General features: G+C 32.7%; 1 protein-coding gene and 1 non-coding gene across 2 annotated transcripts in view; both read right to left on the bottom strand.

Moving 5' to 3' along the window:
* Positions 1–26,393, bottom strand: part of mgl (low-density lipoprotein receptor-related protein megalin) — a 54,473-nt gene that overhangs the window by 9,563 nt on the left and 18,517 nt on the right. Inside the window, exons 2-7 of the mRNA XM_015327669.2 lie at positions 14,139–14,261; positions 12,166–12,297; positions 9,200–9,454; positions 7,558–7,812; positions 7,349–7,465; positions 33–7,217 (exon numbers count right to left, since the gene is read on the bottom strand). Coding sequence (XP_015183155.2) covers positions 33–7,217; positions 7,349–7,465; positions 7,558–7,812; positions 9,200–9,454; positions 12,166–12,297; positions 14,139–14,261 — 8,067 coding nt within the window. The remainder of the gene's footprint in view (positions 1–32; positions 7,218–7,348; positions 7,466–7,557; positions 7,813–9,199; positions 9,455–12,165; positions 12,298–14,138; positions 14,262–26,393) is intronic.
* TRNAL-UAG (transfer RNA leucine (anticodon UAG)) lies at positions 8,845–8,924 on the bottom strand. Its single transcript has one exon. It is a non-coding gene; the product is annotated as a tRNA-Leu (tRNA).

Raw genomic sequence — 26,393 nt, 5'->3', positions numbered from 1 at the left:
ATTGAAAAGAAAAATGGGGTAAAAATACTTACAACAATACTTGGTATCTTCATCCGAGCCGTCATTACAATCATCGTCCCCGTCGCATGCCCACATTCTCGAGATGCAACGACCATTTCTACAAGCAAATTTGCTAGCGTCGCAAGTTACGTTCTTAGGCACACACATTCTGTCCTCGTTTACGAGTCTGCTAGTATCGTTGCATTTACATTCTGCCGATCCATTAACTCCAGGATGACAAGATTGATCACATCCTCCGTTTTTGATGTTACAAGGATTGACCTTACACTTTTGCCTTTCCGCGGAATAAACGAACAAATCTCTAGGGGAATACTCCAAACGTTTGACTAATTCTATTTTATTGGCACCAGTATATTTGTCAGCACGATATACACCACGTAATTGAAGATCAGTCCAATAAATATGTTCACGGAAGACGGTAATGGCAAATGGATAAATCGTAGCGCTGACCAAAACTTCGCGGTTCTTTCCATTGAGATCAGATCTTTCGATTTTTTCTCGTACAGCATCGGTCCAATAAAGCATACGATCCTCGTAATCGATAGCCAATCCACTTGGTTGCAATAGATCCTTATCAATGATTGCTTTTTTCAATGAACCAGCCATGGTAGTTCGGAAGATCTTTCCCGAAGTACCGAAACGACCCCAATCGGTAAAATAGAGCGACCCGTTGCAAGGATCTACAACTATGGCTCTAGGTCTGTTAACTCTGGCTATCATGACCATGTGTGAACCATCTAAGTTCATAGCATAAATACTATTATTAGTATAATCAGCCCAGTATACTTTCTTTTGTGTCCAATCGTACGATATGCCTTCTGGATTGATATCCTTGCTCAAAAGTGTATGCATTTCTGTTGAGGATGGATTCTCAGCTTGCATCCATGCTATCTGTGCCCAAGGTGTTATTTCCGTGAAGAAAAGCTTTTTATCGGCATAATCAAAATCAATACCAGCAACGTTAGTGAAATTACTAATTGGATTGAATGGAAGACTCGTGTTACGTGGATCCAAGCCAATAGATCTTATTTCCGTTCTCGTAGCGAATACCAGATACTCGTTCATATTCTCACAGGTTTCACCGTCACTAGCCAATTTCCCGGTAGCACAGTCGCATACAAATCGATCATTGGGAAAGGCAAAGCATAGCTGTGCACAACCACCGTTGGATGTTGAACACTGATTCGTGAAATCTGTCGGTTGATTTTTCTGATCGAATATAACGATGTCCCTTAATTTAGGTAAATTAGTTCTAACAGGTGTTGGTAAGCTCGTATTGCCGTGGTATTTGCTTGCTTTAAATACCGTAGCCAAATTTCTGTCGACCCAATAAACTTCGTCCCCATAAATTGCAACGCCCATTGGATTTGGCAAATTTCTACGTATTATCTGACGATTTCCACCGGTATAGGATACCTTCTGTATCGTGTCCAATTTCGAATCAACCCAATAAAGATCATGAGTCACAGGATCTACGGTTAAATCGCGTGGTGTGCTGATACCAGATGTAACGATGGACGATGAATTGCTACCATCTAAAAATGCTTTACCTATTCTAGGATATTGTCCGTAATCGATCCAATATAAATATCTTTTTATGGGATTAACTGCTAATTCTCTTGGTGCATCGGTCATCGTCTTTATAAGGACTTTTCTGTGGCTACCATCGAGCCTGCAAACTTCTACGTAATTATCGTGAGGGAAAACATTAGCGAAGTATAAATTGCCAGCTATCCAATCAATGGTCAATCCACGTATACCATTAGAGCCTATTCCTTGTTTAATAATCTGTTGAAGTTCCGTTCCGTTTGGTCTTATACGGAAAATTCCGTTCCATATTCCGCGATTAAATTCAACCCAATAAATCCAATTATTCGCATAATGAACGTCCACGTGTAAAATATGATGACCAGTACCAGCAATGGGTACCATAGCTTCTTTGGCATCCTTCAAACTGTATCCTCTTGCCACATCCAATTGAGATACCACAGCGAATGTTTTGAAAGGTTCACACCTGGTCTCGTCAACTTTACGATATTCCATTCCGCAAGCACATACTCTGGTTCCTCCTGAAGCTGGGAAACATAGTTGTTCGCAACCACCGTTGTTAACAAGACAAGGGTGTGATCCGGCAATGCGTTTTTTATAGATAATCATGGTCTTTAATTCTGAATCGTTGTCAACTATGGTGGTAGGATTGTCACCATTAGGAAGGTCTACCCTTTCAATTTTATCATATACAGGATCCAGAAGATACAATTTAGATTCGTGAACAGCTAAAGCCTTTGGCAAAGCAATATTATTGGCAATTGAAAGAATAGTCCTAACGTTTCGGCCATCTGTGCTCATGGCCATCACAAATGTTGGATATTCCGTACTGAAATAAACTGTTTTACTTGGAATATCTATCGTTATGGCCACTGGCTTTTCAACATTATCCACAAGCACGATTGGATTAGTACCGTCCATATTCACTCTTCCTATTTTCATCGGTATACCAAAACCACCATCGTCAACCCAGAATATATGTCCATCGATTGGTTCAACGCACATAGATTTCGGCCTAGCTACGGACGTTCTGTTACCGTCGTTCGCTAATACAATTGTCCTAAATCTAGTTTTTCCATCAATTTTAATAGCCTCGATGTTGGAGGCATATCGGTTTCCTATAAACAAATTTCTACCGAACCAATCGAAAGCCATGGTGGAGGGTGATCCAACGATACCGGAATCACCAGCAGGATTTGGAAATTCTGTTTTATTTCCACCGTCATACGGTATGGTATAAATCGTACCATTTTCTTCGTCAGATTCTTTTCCTTGTAGCCAATAAATTATACGATCTTTTCTATCGAAATCAATAACCCGACCATTTTCTATTCCAACAACCGGAGTTATGTAACCGGTTTTAGTGTCGCCAGGTGTTAAAGAAATATCTACGATTTGTGATCCACGTAATACCATCAAATATGGGGAATCAATTTGGACACATTGAAAACCTCTGATTAATTTGTAACCAGCTTGACACTTGCAGGTGTATCCTGTTGGACTACTTGGTGAAAGAAGGCACAGATGATCGCACGGTTCTTTCGTTGCTTTGCAGGGATTTGGTGACTTCGGTTGTAATACTGGATGATGCACGTGTATAGATAATGGTTGTGATATTAAATGTGATATTACTGTTGGATTAGATCCATAAAATTTATGAGCTGATAAGACCCTATTTAATTGTCTGTCAGTCCAATACATCGTATCTTCGAATAACGTGAGCGAATGAGGATGCAACAAGTAATGTGAACTAGCTAACACTTGGATTCTCTTACTACCGTCGTACAAACAAGTGTCAATGAAATCTAATTTACTGTCAGCAAAGTATACTCTTTTATTAGCGATATCCAATGCTAATCCATTAGGCCAATATATCTTGGTACTGATAATGGTAGATCTATTCATACCATCCATTCCAATTCTTTCTATACGAGGATTTTCACCCCAATCTGTCCAGAACAACCATCGAGCTTCTGGACTTGGATCCAAACACATTCCACGTGGTTGAGTTATGTTCTCTTTCACCAATACCATTCTCCTTTCTCCAGTTTCTTTGGCTACTTCGATGGTATTTAATTTTGAATCTAACCAATATAAATTTTGACCTATCCAATCGTACGCCAATCCTTCGACTAAATCTAAACCGGTTGATATGACGTCTTGTGGATCGCTGCCTCTTTCCAATCTTGAGATTTTCTTTAATTTCATGTCAGACCAAAATATTGTTCCTGTGTGCATGTTGCTAGCAGTTGCTACAACGTTTTCTACATTGATTGGTACTCTTTCTAAAGCTTGTTCTTGCAAATCAGCAACAAGTATAGTATGCCTATTGGATATAATGAGAAATGCTGCACTGTGATTTAATGCCTTGCAGGTATGTTTATCCTTTTCAAGAATATAACCATCTACGCAATTACAAAGATAACTTCCTTTGTTATTTATGCAAATTTGGGAACAACGACCAGGTGGATCGCATTCGTTCAAATCTCGACAAGTAAAACCATCGGAATCGAGTTCCTCACCGGCCGAACAAACACATTGAGCTCCTAAAGGTGTACGAATGCATTTGTTGCTGCATAATCCACTTTGATGTTGGCATTCTCCCAAGTCACAGCCGACTCCTTCGTCAGCGCCGTTAGGACAATCGAATGTGCCGTCGCATACTTGAGTTACGTTAATGCACCTGTTAGTTATATTTGGACATTTCCATTGTTCCGAGTCGCATTTATGTTCCGGTGGTCCGCAAGCGTGCAGAGTCGTGTCCTCATCGGAATTATCTCCGCAATCATCTTTGCCGTCGCATATGTAAGCTTTAAAAACACATCGGGAATTTTGACACTTGAAATAACCAGGATGACAATCGACTTGTTCACAAGTAGGAGGTTCGTCCGATTTATCTGGACAATCTGCCGTACCATCGCAATACCAACTTCTTGGAATACAAATGGACGAACTAACGCATTGGAATTGTTTGTCGGTGTTACACTGATCCGGGGCTAATGATGGACAATTTAGTTCGTCGCTACCGTCGTTACAATCTGATATACCGTCACATTTGTACGAGTCTAAAATACACATCTTTTTATCCGCACAACTGAATAACGTACTGACACATGTTACAGGTGGACAATCCGCTTCGTCTTGTTGATCGAAACAATCGTTGTCACCGTCGCATACCCAAGATTGTGGAATACAATGTCCCGATCGTGGACAAGTAAATTGAAAATAGGAACAGGTTTTGGCTGCACAGAAATCACCCTCGTCCGAACTATCCCCACAATCATTTTCAGAATCACATTTCCATGTAGCCGGTATACAACGATTATTTGCACAAGCGAACTGATTACTGCTGCACGTTACGTTAGGACAACCAATTTCATCACTGTTGTCACCACAATCGTTCTCCGAATCGCAATGGAAACTCATAGGCATGCATCTACCCGATTTACACTGGAACTCGTTGGTACCGCATGTTGTTTTAGTACAATTTTGCATCTCATCACTGTTGTCCAAACAATCGTTCTCCCCGTCACAAACCCAAGACTGCGGTATACATCTTTGATTCGCACAAGTGAAATCCCAACTATTAGGACAAGCTTGAACCGGTGGTTCCAATTCTGGATCGGCCGTGCACGTTTTTCCATTGGATTGCAATCTTTCGCCGTAGGGGCAACCGCAAACTTGAGTCAAACGAGGAGTGGCAAAATTCTTATTTGTATTGTTATGCGGTATTGCAAAGCAGAGTTTTTCGCAACCACCATTATTTATAGAACAAGGATTTCCCAATGTATGGGCTTGTACATCACGACTGAATACTTTAACGCCGTAAAGTCTGTTAGAGGCTGGCTCGCGAACAAGAATCGATTCCTGTTCTCCCGTTTTCTTGTGAAGTCGAATTATAGCGTCCAATCTCCAATCGGTTATATACATCCACTGTTCGTGTATGGCTATGGAAAATGGATGTCGTATTAATCTCGAATTAACTGTACGAACGTCCGTACCATCGAGATTCGAATGTTGTACGTGATCGAGTAAAGCGTCGCACCAATATAATCTGTCTTTGTAAAAATCAATGGCCAATCCGTTTGGCCAACCTAACGTTAGATTCTTAAAAACTATCAAATTGGATCCGTCTGCGTGTGCTCTGCTGATATTAGCTGGTCTATCCCATTCGGAGAAGAAGATGTATCCATGATTGGGATGAATTACAATGGCACGTGGTCGTTTAAGATTTTTCAACAATGTTCTTCTATAAGTTACATTTCGTGTGCTCAATACATTCAACGTTCCTTTGCGAGAGTCAATGTAATAAAGATTTTTGGCAGCCCAATCGACGGCCAATCCTTCGACACCTTCATTTTGACTCGCCAATACTATTTCTCGGCCGGTACCGTTTTGATGTACCCTGTAAATGACATCTTGCAAGACATCACTATAGTAAATATATTGATCATAAGCGTCATAGTCTAAACCGACGAATCTTGCTCTTCTTGAAACCACTGGCAATATTGCATCGCTGAAACCTTCTATAACAGGATCCAATACGCGACCCTTAATAAATCTTTGTTGGGAGTACATAAGGAACTCTTGGACTAAATTACAATTTCTGAGATCGCTCGATAGTCTCCAACCGATGTCACAAGCACAACGATAACCCAAACTGTTCTCTTGACTTGATACGGCAGTAACAATACACATGTGTTGACAACCACCATTGTTATTACCACAAGGATTCGAAACGGCTGGCTGAGCTAATACATGAAGAGCTTTAATAGCTTTGGCATCTCTTACTTTGAACACTGTTTCTATAGAATTACTCACTTGTTTCTTGTCGACACTCATTACCGCCTGTTTCATATTATCCGTCCAATATATCTTACTTTCAAACAAAGTCAATCTCACCGGGGACGGTACTTGAGATCCTTTAACCACAATTACTCTATTTCTTCCATAATAATCAGCAGTTTCAATATAATCCAATAATGCATCACACCAATAAATTCTTCTTGCTATCGTATCAACGGTTATACCGGATACTTTGTACGCTGCCTCGGATACGATCGGAAATGCAAAAGTACCATCCATGTTTGCTCTCAAAACTTGTCTACTGTCGGCAATGAACATCAGACCCACGGTTGGATCCAACGCGATATCCGAGGGGCTAGTTAGATTTGATCCAAGTACGATCCCATGATATCGGCCGTCCAATTCAAATACGTCTATCTTTTGAACGACCGAATCAACAATATAAAGCTTATCTCCGATCCAATCAACTGCGATCGAAACCGGACCCCACGAAACTGGTAGATATATGTCTAATGCTGAGGTAGCCATGTTACCATTCAAAGATTCCGCATGCACTTTCCTCGTTTTAATGTCACTCCAAAACAAAAGATTCCTTGAGTAAAGGTAGTCAACTCCGCTGGCACCGGTTGTGTTAGCAACGATCCTTGGATCCTCACCGTTAGCCGACATCCTCCAAATAGCACGGTCTTGGGCAACCAATAATTCGAAAGCTGAGATATTCTGAGCACGACACTCGTTGTTTCCGTGTAATACGTAACCCGGTGCACAACTACACCTGTACGAACCCTCTATGTTTTCACAAATTTGATCGCAGAAGTTCCACTCCATGCACTCGTCTCTGTCTGTTGAAAAAACAATCCCCCAAAAAAAAAGAAAAAGAAACAAAAGACAAGTAATGTAACGTTGTACAATTTGACATCTTTACAGATGTTGTATTAATTAAAAAAAAGTATATATTTGTTTCAAGTTATACCTATGCAAGTTCTTGAATCGTTTGCTAATATTCTACCGGGTGAACAATAACAAGCACCACCAGTTGGAGACGGTTGACAATTGAACTCGCAACCCAATGATCCGCACATGCTAGTTGCTAGAAAAGAAAAAGAAGAAAAAAAAACAATTCTTTTATTATAAGTTCAATGTCTTTTTTTTTCTTTATCTTTTTTCTTTTTTAAAACTTACAACAAGCAGCTTCCTCATCAGCACCATCCTCGCAATCGACTTTACCATCGCAGAGCTGAGATCTATTAATACAAAGTGGTTTACCACCTGGTGCACCCTTCGGACACATGAATTTGTGGCTAGGACAAGCTGTCACCGAACAACCTTTCTCATCAGAACCATCGATGCAATCTAAATAACCGTCGCATCGAAATACCAATGGTAAACAGAGTGCATTTGAACAACGAAACTGATCTGTCGTACAGGGTGGAAAACCTAGAAAAAAAGAAATGAAAAGTAGTATTTTTCTTAACTTTATTTTTTTTTCTTTTTTTGCAATTTTATAATATCCAACAAAAGTATAAAATATATTTGTACTATATATACCAGTCATTTTGATTGGTCGGACCATTTTAATTCAAAATTTCGACTTCATCTAACATTTGATTTCTATAAATAATTAAGCAATTTTGTTATTTAAAAATATCTATAAATTTATTTATCTATTAAAATTATTATTGTTAAATATTACTTTTTAATACATCAGTTAGTTTGACTAGTGTAGTAGAAATAAGTATACTGAAAATGGTCGTATATTTAGTGTTGAGTATCGAAGAGTAAACATAGATAAGTAGGCAGGCGACGAAGGACTAAAGGGAAAAGGACCCAATGGTCGAAATAAAGAAAAACGATGCGTGCAGGTCTGTTCTTTGTAAGTTGTGTGTGTGTAAGTCTGTGTGAGTTTAGAAGGTTCTCTTGAACGATATCGGTGCATTGTTTATTAAACCGAGCCGGACGTTGGGAAAAATTCGAGAACGGTTCGGAAGATGGTTTATCCCTCAGGGATGTAGGGTGGGGGGGGAAGGGAAGGGGCAGAAACTTATAAGGAGAGGGCAGTCACGCGTGTGAGAGCGTGGAGAAGAAAGCATTTTTTTTTTTTTTGAGAACCGAACGACGACACGATACGAACGATTAACAAGTTGCGGTAATATTCGCGGGTTTTGTGAGGTTAGAGTCAGTGTGAGAGATTGTGAATTATTATTATATATTAATTGTAATAAATAGTAATTTGTTGAATAAAAGAATATCTTTTATATCTTAAGTGGTGTCGGTAACACGGGGAAATTAGATATCCCTAGCTGAATACACAAAACAATTGATTTCCCTATATATATATATATTTTATAAAGTATCTATTATATTAATTTTAAATAATAGAAAAAATGAATTTTAATAAAATTTAAACAATACAAATATTTAAATAAATTATAATAATTGATTTTGTAAAAGATTAAAAAAAAAAAAGTTTGACAGCGGTGGGATTCGAACCCACGCCCTTTCGGACTGGTGCCTAAAACCAGCGCCTTAGACCGCTCGGCCACGCTGCCACCGAAAGGCTGAATTCTTAAATTGCTATATTAGAAATGATTGAAATTATAGAAGTTAATATTAAATTTTGTCAAAACAAAAACCAAAAATTAAGCTTCGACAATTAAACGATAAAATAAATAGTTTGTTAATAGATAAATTTCATTTTACGATTGATATATAACAATATAAATGAATTAATACAATTTTCTACTTTTGTTGGATATGTTTTTTTTAAATAAATATTTATATTATGTGTGTATGTGTGTTTTTTTTTTAAATTTAAAATACTAACTGCAATGTTCCTCGTCGCTGTTGTCACCGCAATCGTCCCTGTGATTACATCTTGCACTATGTTCTATACACTTTTGCGTTGTGTTACATCGAAATTCGTCAAGTTGACATGGTGCCTTAAAGTTACTATCACATTTTTCTTCGTCCTTTCCGTTACGACAATCCAGATATCCGTCGCAAACTTTTTCCTTCGGTATACAAAGTTCTGGATGAGTGCCGCCACATCTGAAGTCGTCCGGCAGACATTTTCTGTAATCTGTATGCGGGGGTTTTTGTTCAAACTTTTTTTTATATAATCATACTTTTAAAACAACTATACCTAACTTTTTTTGTTTGGATTTTTTCAAGTCGTAAAAATATTCCTTAAACTTATTGTCAATTTACAACAACAACAATAACAACAACATTTTATATTTTTTTTTTTGAAAATGAAGACAATTTTTGCTTCCTAACCTAAAATCTAGGCCTTTTAAGTGGACATAAACAGTTGAATTTGATAAATTTAACTTCTCATCGATCTCACGTGTTGTTATTTGCCTATTGTATCAGATAAAACGAAATTACTTTCCAAACAACCCAATAACACAACAAATTTGCATGTACTAAGGGATTAGTTCAAAAAAAAAAGTTCAGAGTTAAAGTTAGATCTATGAAAATCATCCCCTAACGCATAGTTTTATCAATAAAATAATCAATATTATAAATATTATTCGAAATAAATCAATAATTTCAACAATTGACAATAACAGATAAACGTACGAATACTTTTGCGACATACTGTACACGTGTAAACATATGTAAGGTTAGAAACAACAAAAAAATAATTAGTCAGACACCGATTATGTTCATTATAACATAATTAAGTAGTAGAGATGTAAAAAAAACAACTTTCACTGTAAAAACCTTTTGCCCATAACGTCAAAGGCCAAGAAAATGGCCTTTTTAAATTAATTACGTCATCGAGAAAATAGGATACACTTGAGTTATCACGCGCAACCCCTTCAATTAGTTTTATTCATTGGAGTGCACTTGTACCAGTGCATAAAGACGAAACGAATCCCCTCTCTCTCTTTAGGACTCATTCACTGTAACTACCGGAAATTAACACACGCGCATACACCTAGAATAATATATTCACAAAGGACAATATTATATCGTGCGAGGAAACGAAGGCCATCGATGAAACCTTTAACGTACCTAGGATCATCTCATTATCTTCATTTCTTTCCATAATATTTATTTTCAAATTATTCAAATGTTTTTCAACAACCTGTGTGTTTCTTAATGAAATGTATCTTAAAACATTACGTGTATATATATATATATATATATATATATATATGTGTGTATGTATATGAAATCACTAATACAAGTAGCCCCATGTATTTAACGACGTATTCATTATCATTCTAAGCCACATTTAATGCTTTCAATTACGGGCCTGGTTGATTTAGCAAAGCTACTGGTGGCACACACAGCTGGATCTTAAACTTCTCTTAATGAAAGTAGTGTGTCAAGTGATTTTACTAAATCTGTTTAAGTTACAAACATAAAATTTATTTTTGATAAATGATCCAAATGTTCTAGATAAAAGGACAAGATTGATTTATCTATAATTAATCTTATATATTTGTACTAGGGGTGTCCTGTCAGGGGTGTCCTCACTTTGTAATAGAACAGTTGAAATAAAAATATTTTATAAATAATAATAATAATAATAATAATTATAAATGTATAGGACATTTAATCGTTACAAATACTTAAGATCAAATATCATACTACTCTAATCATGTTCCTTAGTGAATATTATACTATAGTATCTTATTTATCATTACACTCATATTTCATTGATAAAGAAATCCATTTGTATTTATAATTTAATACTCAAATTTGTTTATTACGAAATAACATCTTTTTTAAGATTGTTTATATATTATATAATTAATAATATATTAATATTTGTATATTAAGGAGATTGAAAAGTAATGATCGTTACTACGTATGTCAAATTATTTCTAATATTTGAAATTAAAAAAGTGATTGATGATTTTTGTCATTACGATCATTAAAAATTTGGATTATCAAATAGAGAAGAAAAAAAGGTTAATTAATTAATTTAATTATTGATTAATAATAAAAACTTGTTGGGTAAGTTGATTTGTTTGAATTTTGAGGTTACAAAGCGCCCATTACTTTCCAAACCATTTAATATTATGTAATTAATATAATTTATTAAATTATTAATTAATTTCTAATTTGATATAATCAAAATATTAACCTTGAAATACAATTGTAACAAAATTCCTGTTAAAATTTACAAGTTTGAAAACTTTTATAAAATAAATAGATGTAAGATAATCAACCATCAACAGCCAACCCCTTTTCACATGCTTTATGATTCATCTAAAGATAATTTTGTTCATTTATAATTTGCATTTAAATAAGAAAAGTATCTGCGAAATGGAATAATTTAATAATAATAATAAAATAACATTTGTGATAATATCATTTCTATCAATCATCACGTTTCAAAATATGAGAAAAATAATAAAGATAAAATATTTTTCTAGATTTTCTTTTTCTTGAAATTAATTATTTGCATAAAAGATTGTTTCATCGTTTGAACGTATATATATATATATACATCTTCATAGATATTATCACATAGAGAAACGAGTTATGTATATCGCATGCAGTGCACATTGAGGAAAAGGAAAGTCTGCGAATAAACTTAAGATGAGATATAAAAAGATAATATAAAAATAAAAATAAAAAAAAAAAATAATAAAAGACAAGACATTCTCATCATATATCTCAAAAGAAGAGAGTTCAACTTGATAAACCTGTTTCTAAATTTATTTATCAAATACATTGAAATACGTTACGATTTGTTACAATTTCTAACACATTTTCTATTATTTCAAACTATTTGGATAATTTGGAAAATTATTAGTAACAAATACTTACGACAACCATCTTCATCGGAACCATCGACACAATCCACCGTAATGTCACATTTTTGATGCAACGGTATGCAATAAGTTTTGTTAAAAATATATTGGCCGCATGTGATTTGACCAACTTCACAATCGGGTGGTGCTATAAACAAAAAAACAAAAAAAATTATTATTATTAAATATAATAAAACAATATTGAAATTATATTAAACACACGTTGACGCCGGTGCCGATTTTCAGTGTCTGCGCTGTGGGACGGCACTCAAATTTAAGATTCGCTTCATCTGGCGGCGCGTGATTTTTGCTTGTTCAAACCTGGACCAAGGTGGACCACCGGTGGTACGCGCCGCCCGATGGGACAATTTAGTGCGAGCCACCGGTGGTACACGCCGTCCGATGGGACAGTCAAGCGCGGGCCACCGGTGGTACGCGCCGGCGTGAACGTGTTAAAGTTAATTAATACTAATAGAAAAATATTGCAACAGAATTTGATTAATTGAAATAAATTAGATAAAAAAAAATATGAAATAAATCAAAATGTTAAAGATCATTTTCTGATATTAAAAAAAAAAAAAAAAAAAAAAAAAAATAGAAAAAAAATATTGCAGTTGAAAACATCGAAATTTATATTAAAATTAATTAATAATAATACAAAGATATTACAAGGAAAAACACACAATGGTGACACACGCGATGTGATCATTTATTCAATAAAATAATTATGTAACTTTATGTAAGAGAATAATATAAAAGAAATTAATGCGATATGTTTCATTGACAATGTAACAATAAAAATAATAATAATAATAATTATTATTATTATTATTATTATTATTATACGTCGATATATCAAGTATTAAGACGTAATAGTTTTCCTGTTGTTGATAAAAAATAATTTACGTTTTTCCATGTATGATTTGATCATTCTATGAATCAATCTTGCATGCCGGAAATAAAATAATTCCTAATTCGAAAATTATACATTAAATATTTTTCCATTAGATATAAAAAATACAATCTTTATTTTATATTATTAATTATATTTAAACAAAGAATGTTGCGAAATAAAATAATAAAAGTAACAACAAGAGAATATAGAAAAATATTACATGATGCTGATACAAAGTTAGGGTTTCTAATAATATTTGGCGCTTTCTTTAAAATTTACCCTCAAGCTATTGTGGCGCCACCCTTATTAAATGACAGAGATGTTACTCCTAACCTCTACCTTTCATAATTTTAACATAAACCTTGTGCACAGTGCCATCTTTTTTAACAAACAACAGAAACTTATTTATTTGTACACCTAATAATTATTTAATTATAAAATTTATTCTAGAAATAAGATTTTTGATTTATAATCATCAGTTAACCTCAATTAAAATCGAACTGTAAAAATATGAATTCTTTGGAATAAGAAATAAGAAAAAAAAAGAAAAATGTCTTTGGTTTAGTGGTCAAATGAAAAAAAAAAAAAAAAAAAAAAAAACGTAAATCGTGGCAGTGGGTCCCCCATTTTGTCGAGTGTCGTTTATTCGTTCGTTGATTGGTTGGTTCACTAGCGGAACTTTTGCACGTCTCGTACTTGAAAGAGGGTCATCAACGTCGTCTTTCTTTCTTTCTTTATTTCTTTCTTTCTTTCTTTCTTTCTACCTACCAACCTACCTACCAATCTACCTTCCGGTTTAAAACATCGTCTCGCGCATAACAAAACGTTTGCTTTGAAGGTACAAACTGAATGTCTACTCAAATAGGAAATGAGAATCGTTTCGAATCGTCATAATGTTCATATTGGAAAATGGCGATGGGAATGAGGAAGAATTACGAAATGAAATCAAACAATCAAACGAACAATCCGTGCCCCCACTCCCACATCATACCCCCACTTCTCAAACAAAAAAAGAAATAAATAAAATTGGGACTGATACGATTATTTGTTTAAAAAAAATAAATAAATAAATTAGAATGGTTGGTGGTACTTACGACAGGATTGAAACTCGTCCTCAGCGTTCTCGCAATTACGTTCATAGTTGCAAACCAATAATGCAGGTATGCACTTTCCGTCGAGACATTTGAACATGTTAGGCCCACAACCGCTGCCATCGCCTGTTAACCGAAAAAATTAAAAAATTATTTACATAACAATGTTATATTGTAATATATATTGTAATATAATTATACAATACTATTACAATACTATTATGATTCTATTACAATAAATAGTACTGTAATAGTATTGTAATATAATAGTTATATAATATATATAAGATTAAATATTATAAATAATATAAATGTTAATAAATTAATAAAAATAATAATTGTTAAATATTATATATATATACATGTATATGTAATTGTAAGATAAGTATAGCATATAATTATTTTAGTGAGTCACTGTAAATTGAAGTATGGTGAACGAGCTGGTGTTGGTCAAGTAAGTGTGAGAGATAAAGAGATAGAAAGAGATAAAAAGAGATAAAAAGAATAGGAGTGAGAAAGAGAGAGAGAGAGAGAGAGAGAGAGAGAGAGAAGAAGTTGGTGGGGAATCAAGTCGAGAACGATGTTACTGGCGTGATAGGTGAAAGGTTCAATGCCTTCTGCCATGCCAGGGAAATGTCTGTTTCTAATGCCGCTCTAAGAGAACTCGACTGAAAGAACTCGAATGAGAAACTCGGACTAGGAGGATCTTCATAGAGCATCCTCCTCTCCTATCATCTTTTCTCGTGGGATACTCGCGGCTTCTTCTTTCAACGATAATAATGTTGGTAGTACTGGTACTAGGTAATGGTACTACTCTGTTGGTGGTGATGGTGGTTATTGGGATGCTGATGGTGATGGTAGTGATGGTAGTGGTGGTTGTGTTGCTCTTCAAAAACACTTTTCCTTACGCCACATGGATTCTTGGTAAAAGAGAAAGAGAGAGAGAGAGAGAGAGAGAGAGAGAGTACAGTGACTTGGATAATGTTACGTAATTATACTCCTTTCTTTTTCAAACCCAAGATTTGATCAAGGAGTTCAAATCAAATTTGTCAGACTTGGAAAAGTCTACACTATGAACCATCATCACCATCAATGTTTAAATTCAATATGTTTCCTTGTTTTCCTTTCATTTTGGGTTTTATTAAAGTATATGAAATATTGGGATCTTTGACAGGGGCTGGTGTAACAAATTGGTATAAAACTTTACAAATCGTAAGTGTGCGGAGTGGGGATGGAAGAAAAAGAGTGGGGCGAGAAGAAAAGAAGTGGGGGAGAGAAGTAAAAAAAAGAAAATGAAGCTGCTTGCTAATTATAATTTCTAGCTTCTTCTCGTTTAACACGTTCAAAGTATTTTTTTTATTTATTTATTTATTTCTATCACAACCACATCCCACTTTTTTCATTTTTCTTCTTCTTTCTCGTTCTACTATTTCAAATAATTGAAATAGAATTGTTTTGTTTTGTATTTTTTGTTTTTTTTTTTCCATGCAATCACAGACAGTATCATCATTCGTTTCTCTTCTGTACAACTGCTGTAAAGAAGAACTTTCTTCTCCCATTGACTGATTATCAAGGAAAATAAAATTGCTTACGATATTTCTTTTTTTCGCAAAAGTTGAACGACCGTGAGCAGAGAAAAACACACACAGGTAGGAAGGGAATAGCAAGAGTGGGGGTGGGTGAGAGTGAGGTGGAAGAAGAAGAAGAAGAAGAAGAAGAAAAAGGATTTCTTCTTGTTCAATTTTAACTATGTTACTCAACGTGAATCCAATCTGATGTCAGGTCGTATGAAAGATTCTTCAAAGATATTTCGAAAAAAAAAAAAAAAAAAAAAAACTAGGATATCAAAATTGGTCGACGAAAATTCAATTCAATTTCATCAGTCATTCATTGCGACATATTCAACTTCTCTTATTCAATTGTAAATATAAATCAAAGATAATTATAAATATCCTTTTAATTTTACATATCACGTTGACGCCGGCGCAGATTTTCAGTGTCTGCGCTGTAAAACGGCACTTGAATCTAAGATGCGCTTCATCTGGCGGCGCGTGTTTTTTGCTTGTTCAAACCTGTACCAAGGTGGACCACCGGTGGTACGCGCCGCCCGATGAGACAGTCAAGTGCGGGCCACCGGTGGTACACGCCGGCTTGAACGTAATTATATATAATATAATATATATTATGTGTTTCATTTTGTATGTATGTTTCATTTAATTTGATTATTTATCAAATATTTTTAGAACATCCTGTATAATAAGTATGTATGAATATATATGTGTGTATATCTTGAAAGTATTCGCCTGTAGCTCGATACTAAATCGTGTTCCAACCAAGCCGAGTTTACGTTCATTGAGTAATATACATACATAGATAAATATATATATATATACATGGATAAGTGCATACACCAAAGATCCGATTATGTTTGTATGGAATATCCGCGTGTCCCATATACATGGATGATTGGACGGACCTAGCTAGTAGTAACATAACTATGAAGTTGACGATATATATGTAACGAGCAACTCACCAAAGTGTATTATACAGATACAGACAAATACACACATAATAAGACATATATACATATATATGTATGTATATTTTCTATGCATTTAAATTATTCTAGAATATTATTGATCATAGGACAAAATTAATTTATCAAAATATTAATATATGATATGATTCAAAAGTAAAATGAAAAAAAAAAAAATGTTAGACAAATGTTTCAATGCGTCAAAATTATTTTTACTATTTTTTTTTTTTTTGTTAATTTCTATTATAGTAATGTAAAGATTTTTCCTATTACGTGTTACATTTACAAAATAAGAAGAAAATTATGGAGAATACAAATATTCCAAACCTAGATTCACCTAGATCACCTGATATGACAGAAATAAAAAAGAAAAGAAAAAAAAAAGAAGAGAGAGAGAGAGAGAGAGAGAGAGACTATTATAGAAACTTTTCCATTATAGATATCCTTGAATCCTTCGTCCTTGGACGAGAAAGCAAGTCTCCGAGGCACCGATCTTGCAAAACTATGTCGTATCTCATTCTCAAAAGGAGAAGATAAAAAAAAATAAAATAAAATAAAGAAACTAGAAATGATCTAAAGGACATATCAAGTAGAACTAATTTCTTTAGTTTTTACTCTTTAAAAAAAAAAAAAAAAAAAAACAGAAAAGATACAAAAGATACTAAAATTCTGAAGAATCCTTGTAGATCTCATAAATGTGAAATACAATATTCCAAGCTTCAGGAAGTAGAATATTCTTTGGGGAGGGTGTTTTTTTTACAACAAAAAGTAAAATGATAAAATACAGGGTTGTGTCAAGGTTGCGTCAGGGTTTGCATTAGGGTTGCGTCAAGGTTGTGTTAATTAATGTTGATATAATTACCCTAAATACTTTATTTTAAATATACTTCATTGATTTTTCAAATATACGTCAAATGTTGTTGGAAGAATAAAGTTAAATTATAAAATACAGGGTTGCGTCAAGGTTTGGTCAGGGTTGTGTGTGTGTGTTGTGTTAATTAATGTGAATATAATTACCCTAAATACTTTATTTAAAATATACTTCATTGATTTTTCAAATATACGTCAAATGTTGTTCCAAGAATAAAGTTAAATTATAAAATACAGGGTTGCGTCAAGGTTTGGTCAGGGTTGTGTGTGTGTTGTGTTAATTAATGTGAATATAATTACCCTAAATACTTTATTTAAAATATACTTCATTGATTTTTCAAATATACGTCAAATGTTGTTGGAAGAATAAAGTTAAATTATAAAATACAGGGTTGCATTAGGGTTTGGTCAGGGTTTGGTCAGTGTTTGATCAAGGTTTGGTTAGTGTTTGGTCAGGTTTGCGTCAGGGTTTGCATCAGGATAAAAGTTAAATGTTAAATTATCTTTAATAATATCAAAAGATTAACTTAATTTCTTCAAAACATCAGCACTAACACTCTCTACCAATAGGAGTGTTCACTGAGACTATAATTTATTCAAAATCATTCAAGATTACGAACCAAAACTTGAAATAATTCTAAACCCGACGTAAACATTTCATTAGTCTCACTAAATCCAAAATTTCATGGAATTCATTCTCTAAATCGAATTGATTTTAATCCAGCCTGCTATTGGATTATGGTTACGTCAGGGTTGTATCAAAAGTAGTTCATTCATTTATTGTCTTTTTAATATCATGTTTGCGAACTAAACAATATATTTAATTAATCATGACTGAACGAACACATATGAAATTTCCATTATCGATTTATCAATAATCCAATAGCAATTTCAAAAACTATGAACCCACCAAAATCTAATCTAATTAAAACCCCACAAACCTAGTATAATAATTATAAATAATAAATACATTTAAATCTATCTAAATGTAATCACATATATATATGTTTAAGGTATACAAGTAAGTGTGTGTACAAAAAGAAGAAAAGAGGATACAGTATAGGTGAATGATACATTTAAATGTATGTAAGTAAGTGTGTTATATACCATCTCACACATATATGTTTAATATGTATTAATGTGTTCAAGTAAGTGTGTTATATATCACCTCACAGAAACACATATGAATGATTCAATACATGTACGTATGTTTATGTGAGATATAGGAGGATAAGAGGATAAAGGGTGGGGAAGAGGAAAAGAGAAGAAGAGGTGGGCCAAGATCTTGGAAGTGCAGCAGCAGCAGCAACAGCAGCAGCATGCAGCAGCAACAGCATGCAGCATGCAACAGCAGCAGCAACGTTCGTGCCAGGCTGTGCAGCCTGGTACCACTCAAGAGAAACAGTGTTGGGAGGGAATGTGCATCGAGAGAGGACGGGTGCAATGCAGGAGTATACACCGAATGCACACACTTGCTTCTAACATTAAGCATTCAACTAAATGTTCCTTTTTACTACTACTACTAGTACTACTATTACTATTACTACTACTCTGTTACTATTTTATTAATATTACAATAGTACTAACACTAGTAAGTATTAATAGTTTTATTATTACTCTTCTTGATATGTAACATCATCAACAACTTCTTTATAACTTTGATTCTTTATACGATATGATTAAATTTATTGATCAAAACAAAAATAAAAACTAAAACAATAAAATAGAAAATCCAAAGATTAGATAACAAATTATGAAAAGATGATTGATTGGTGAAGTTGAAGATTCAAATAAAAGCAAACAAAAAAAAAGAACACTAAACAAATAGAAGGGTTGTAAGGGGGAGGGGGAAATGGGATAAAAAGAGAAGGATAGTAATAATAATAATATAAAACAAAAAGAGAGAGAGAAACGAAAGGATTAGGTAAGAAATTATGAAGATGATTGGTGAAGTTGAAGTTTTTCAAGTTTGACACTTGTAGATTCCAATGAAAAAAAAAAAAAAAAATAGATATTAAAAAGATAGAAGGAATCAAAGAGGTAAGGGTGAAGATGGAAGGGGGAATAGGATAAAAAAAAACAATAATAATAATAATAATAATAATAATAACAAAAAACAAAAATCAAAAGATTACGTAACAAATTATGAAAAGATGATTGATTGGTGAAGTTGAAGATTCAAATAAGCAAACAAAAAAGAACAGAAGAAATAGAAGGACAGGTAGAGAGGGGGAAAAGGAATAGGATAAGAAAAAAAGATAGTAATAATAATAATAACAATAAACAAGAGGAGACACACAACACACACAACAAGGAATGAGCGAGTTAATTGGTACGTTGGAAGACGGGATTTGTGTTATGAAGAAAAAGTGACGTAGGCGCTGGCTCGTACTGGCTGGTACCAAGAGAACTAGAGAGGCTTACAAGTATGTTAGTCAAGTAGCATAAGAATGAACCACCATTCTCTATATCTATCTATCTCTCTCTCTCTCTCTCTCTCTCTCTCTCTTTTCACTCTTTCCCCCTTCCCCTACCCCTTGCCCGCCCGCCCACCTCCCTTCCTCTTTCTCTCTCTCTCTCTCTCTTATCCTGTGTGAATGTTTTTATCTCATTCTGTTTCTATTTCTATTTCTCGTAATATCCCACACACACAAGTACACACACACAAGTGCACACATATATATACACATATTTTTAACACCTTCCTTGTATATATTGCTAGTGGTTTTTAACGGTATTAGCCAATCATCGTCAGGATTTCCAAATGAATTAATTGGATTTGTCAAGAAATTCTTCTTGTAATTTATTTTTTTTTTTTTTTTTTTATAATAATTATTATTCCTTGTTTTTTTTTTTTTTTATCTTTTCCTTATTGAGGAAGAAATAAAAAAAAATGGAAGAAAGAAAGAAAGAAAGAAATTTTATATAATTGAAATTTATAAATAGTATATAATAATTAAAATATGATTTATAATAATAAGTTATTAATTATGATGACTTATTCTTTCTTTATACTAATTCACACACACACATACACACACTCACACATTATAATTAGTAAAAATGTTTAATATAATATGTAATATAAATATTAATTTAGAAATTGTTAATTATTTTTAATACACATTTTTTTTACACCTTTACATCTTTACAACTTTGATGCAACCAATTGGTGGTCGTAACACCATTTGTAAAATTTATGACTTCTATTTTTTCTATTTAAAAAGTTTAGAAAAAGAACAAGAAAATGAAGATATTCCGTTCTAACAAATGCAAATTTGTTAATGACGAAAATAAAATGTAAATGTAATATATATATGTAACTCTACTTATCATTTGAAATGACAAGTTAAACGATAGTTCTCATTAGTACGTAACATGTTATTACATTATTACACTTACAAATGTCATATAATTGTAATAAAAATAATCTTAATGTTCTTAAATAATATATACTATTATTATTATTAAATTAGTACGATTAAAATAATGAATTATGATGGAATTTTCTCAATATTATGAAAGATACTGAAAAAATATGTCAACCATTTTGATATCTCTCATTCTAAAATATGTTTTAGTATTTTTTAAACATATTATCAAATAACATAAACAAAATTTACAAATTTTAGTTCAAATTGATTGACCCAACCTGTATAATCATCAAATTCAACCCTTTGATTATTTTGTTCTTCTATTTTCTAACCTCAAATTTAATCTTTATCGTATTCATCAGATTCAAACTTTTGATAATTTTGTTCTATTTTACTAACCTCAAATTAAAACTTGCAATCGTTGATTTTTATTTGAACAAATGATTCAAGTATCATTGAAATATTGAAATAAAATTATCAATTGTTTTCTAGGTTAGATCAAACACATTTTTCTATTTAATGGAATATATCAATGTGACGAGTATGAATATTATCGAATACTTTCTCTTTTTTTTTTTTTTTTTAAAAGAAAAATGCATTCTAAACTATGGCATTGAACGTGGAATTTTTCTTAGACTATCATAAAACGCGTGTAATGTATATACAAAATAAGATAAACATCTGATCGATCTATGATGATAATGATGATGATAATAATAATGATGATAATGATGATAATGATGATGATAATGATGGGTCATTGTGTGACATTTAAAAGAGTCTCGAGAAAATTACCAAGTTCCCACGTATCTTACAAACAACACTCATTCATACCCCTACTACACAAACATGCAACAAATGATTGCATATTTTATTACAGAAAACAAATTGTCTTGTAAATATTTTGAACTGTAAATATCGATAAATTAGGATTATTTAAAAATACGTTTTTTTTTTTTTAATAAATAATTACATGAAAATAATAATTTTGATAATAGTATTTGTAATATAATAATATTGGATTGGCAAGTAAATAGTTATGGATTTTGTCGATAGGTGGCTATTTCAAAATTACCAATTAGACTTAGCAGTCAACACAATATTTGTGTAATATATTTTGATAATAATATTTTTTAATATATTTTGGTAATAATATTTGTAATATATTTTGATAATAATACATATAAAGGGTTGGCAAGTAAATAGTTGCGAATTTTGTCGATAGGTGGCTATTTAAAAATTAGCAATTAGACTTAGTAGTCAACACAATATTTGTGTAATATATTTTATATAATAATATTTGTAATATAATAATATTGGATTGGCAAATAAATAGTTGCGGATTTTGTCGATAGGTGGCTATTTAAAAATTACCAATTAGACTTAGTAGTCAACACAATATTTGTGTAATATATTTTGATAATGATACCTATATTGAATTGGCAAGTAAATAGTTGTGAATTTTGTCGATAGGTGGCTATTTAAAAATCAGCAATTAGACTTAGTTAGTAGTCAATCCAATATTTCTAATATATTTTGATAAGAATATTTGTAATAATAATTCGATAATGATTCGAAATAAATCATCAATTGAATTGATGTATCCTATGATCTTTTGCAAAATTAGTCATTAGTATTCAACACGAAAAATAAGATCGAATTCGACCTAGAAGAATATTATGACTATAGTAGTGAAGATCGAAACGAGGTGCGAACGTGCGACCTTAATTTCTTCTTGGTTACCCCCTTCCAACCCCCACCCCACCCCCCACCCCTTCTTCTCTTCCTCCTTCCCCACCTCTTCTTCTTCTTCTTCTTCTTCGATTGCTAGTGCAATTACTAAAGTAATCGTAATCTCCAGAGGACACCCCAATAAAGGAGCATTCATTAGGATCGTTGAAAATGTCTTCTTTAAAAACTAACCTCTATCTTTTTTTTTTTTTTTACTCGTTAAAGTAGAAATTTAGCAATTTTTTGTATAACAAATTGTTCTTATCAAATTTACAGTAATATACAAAAATTATTCTAATACGTTTTCTTTTCTTTTCTTTTTTTTTTGAGTATTCATTTTGTTTTTTTTTTTGAAAACTAAACTTTTTCTTTTATTTCTACAAGTAGGAATATCATATCTTGTTTTTTTTTTTTTTTTAAATAAATTATTATATAAGAATAAAAAATTGTTATTATATTATAGTTTCTATCTAATATGTTTGTTTTTTTATTTCTCTTTAACAAACAAAATAATATTATAACAAACCGGTTTATAGAAAATCGTTAAAAAAAAATACCTGTGTGAGGTTATGTTTCAATGAAACCCGCGAATTTTATGATTTTTTACTTTTTTTTTTATTTTCAACAAAAAAGTTTTAACATTACGAGTTTTGTATGAAACTATTCATTCGGAATTATTTTAACAATACATTCTACTGTATATATATTGAATAAAATTGAAAAAAAAAAAATGTTCGATGAAATTTTAACGAAACTTTTCCCCCTCTACTTTCAACCCTCTCCGTTATAGAAAAAAAAATATTCATCCGTAAAAACAGAACGAAACTAGTATTGCATTTTGTTGATTGAAATTACATTTTCCTACGATTTAAACTTTCGTTTCGTTTCATCTATCTCTATGTCTATGTCTATGTCTCTATGTGTGTGTTTGTTTGTGTGTGTTTGTGTATTTTTTGTTTCGTTTATAAATTGATAAAAAAAAAGAAAAAAATACAAAGAAAAGAATCGATAATACTCGTGTTAGTTAAATTATTTGTTACACAAATGTATGTATTCGTTTTGTGAAGATTGAATTTAAATTCAAAATAAAAATAAAAAAAAGAAGAAAAAGAAGAAGCAGAAGATTTGTTAAGACACTTGTAAAAGGAAACTAAAGTTTATATCTCTCGAACGATTGATTGATTAATCGATTTATTCAATCGAAGTGATTTTCACGAGGTCAGGAGGAACACTCGACTGTGATTCTCTCTGTTTTCTCATTCGTTTAGATTAAATTTCGTAAAATTCAATAACCACTTTGTTGAATAACATTTGTTGCAAGGTGGTAAGGGAAAGAATAAATTTATTTAAAAAAAAAAAAATAAAAAAAAAAAATACAAAACAAATATATCACACACAATAGAAACGACTGATTGATTAATATTATTGTTATTGTTATTGTTTGTTATTTCAAAAGTTACATAATACTATTACACAATCGATTATAAAATATTATACTCCTCATACGATAGCATATTTTTGTGTTCACCTAACAACTCTTCCTTGTGCAAAGATAAAAATAAAAAATAAGAAAAAAGGAAGTAATCAAAGTTAAGAGAGAAAGAAATTCTCGGAATTTGTGCTATCTTTCCAGAAGAATGCTCTCTCGGCTATTCATTGAACCAACTCGACACGAAAATGCAATAAAAGTGCAATGATTCGATATAACGGGGTCATCTTGAAAATCCAGAGATCTCTTTGAGGTCTGTCGTTGATCGTTCGAAAATAATTAGATCAGTCGTCGTCGTGGCAGTCAACGAACGTCATTCAAACACACACACACACACACATATATATATATATATATATATATATGATGCAGCTTATGCCATTCAACTGTTCAATGTGTATTATACTCATTGCTACTGATTCTGTTTAGTTGGTACTCCTACTCTAACTACAAGGTCACGAATAAACCAATTAGCATTGATGATCTAACGAAGGGAAGAAATTTCTTTTTTGTTAAGGGACGTTCACACCTTCCACACAAACACAAACACACACACACACACACATATCATTTTTTTTTTATATCATTGAAATGTGAACAACGTAAAAATGTGTAACACGAAATGCATCATATTTTTTTCATGAGAAGGAACAAGAAAATTGTAACAATTGTTTAACAAATTTGTATTTAAAAATAATTGTCTCATTACCATATAATTTAGCACCATAAAAATATTGACAAAGAAATATGACGTTTATTTGATTGAAATGATCAGTTTAAAGGTAGAAATGCAAAATGTTGCATATTATTTTTCTTCATTTCACATTAGGGATTTTCTTGTCTGTTTCTTTTTATTGTTTATTTTCTTTTTTTTTTCTTCTTTCTTTCTTTTCGTTGTTTCTTTCGTTGACAAGCGCATTTGGTGTTACCAGTCGTGCACCATTTAAGGCCAATCGGTAGAAGCACTTTCTATGGGTACGAGTAAATTTCACGTTACCAACGTGACTTTCTGCCAGTGGGACAGAATGAACACCAATACCAACCCACGTTTTATGTAGTAGTTGGTAATAGTCATACTTTTTTCATTTACTTCCGTGGTTTACAATTTTTTTCAATATTTTTCTTGTTATCGTAATTTATATATTTGTATATATGTGTGTGGTACTGGGATCTCTAGCAGGGGCGTGGTGTAACAATTCGACCTATCTACTCTAATGTTGAATTTAGCCACCAGATAGCGGTATTCAAGTGCTACAGATCCCACGTGACGTGGCGTAGCAATTTGACCTATGTACTCTAGTTTTGAATTTAGCCACCAGATAGCGGTATTCAAGTGCTACAGATCCCACGTGGCGTAGCAATTTGACCTATCTACTGTAATTTTGAATTTAGCCACCAGATAGCGGTATTCAAGTGCTACAGATCCCACGTGACGTCGTAGCAATTCGATCTATCTACTCTAGTTTTGAATTTAGCCACCAGATAGCGGTATTCAAGTGCTACAGATCCCACGTGACGTCGTAGCAATTCGACCTATCTACTCTAGTTTTGAATTTAGCCACCAGATGGCATATTCAAGTGCTACTAGGAACTATACATTATATGTATTATAGTAGTAGTATATTAGTAATAGTAGTAGTAGTAGTAGTGTTAATATTTGTTTCAATTAATTTACATTAATTAAATAAAATAATTGAAATTGAGCAGATGAAATGATCAGAGTTCTAATAAAACGTGGAAGACAATACAAGAATCCTAAATTACTAAGAAATCCCTAATAACAGTAAGGAATAATAGGAAAGGATAAGAAAACGTAAAGGGTTGGGTGTATGGATTAGATGCAGGAATATTGGAAGATGTGGGAAATCAGGGACATGGAAAGTAAGATTGTAGATTATGTGAACTACGACTAGAACGTTTAGAACACAGGTAGTAGTAGTAGTAGTAGTAGTAGTAGTAGTAGTAGTAGTAGTAGTAGTAGTAGTAAGGTATTGTTACTAATTTCAGAAAATTATAGATAAAGGAGTTATGGTAGTAGTAGTAGTAACAGGATTGAAATATTGTTCAAGATGGAGAAATGGAAGAACAATTAGAATGTGCATTTAATAGAAAATGATGATGGGGGCGGGGCGGGGGCGAGGGCGGGGGGTCTGGGGGAAATTGAACCACTAACTTTGACGAAACTTTTAGAGAAAGCATTGACAAAGATTAGAATTAAAGGATTGGATGATTTAATGAAAAAAAAAATGAATAAAAAA

Source organism: Polistes dominula, unplaced genomic scaffold (assembly GCF_049000335.1).
Source record: "Polistes dominula isolate Pdom_NZ unplaced genomic scaffold, Pdom_raw_medaka contig_37, whole genome shotgun sequence".
Classification (NCBI taxonomy): domain Eukaryota; kingdom Metazoa; phylum Arthropoda; class Insecta; order Hymenoptera; family Vespidae; genus Polistes; species Polistes dominula.
The sequence above is the reverse complement of the archived record's forward strand: the minus strand, read 5'-3'. Positions and strand labels throughout refer to the sequence as shown.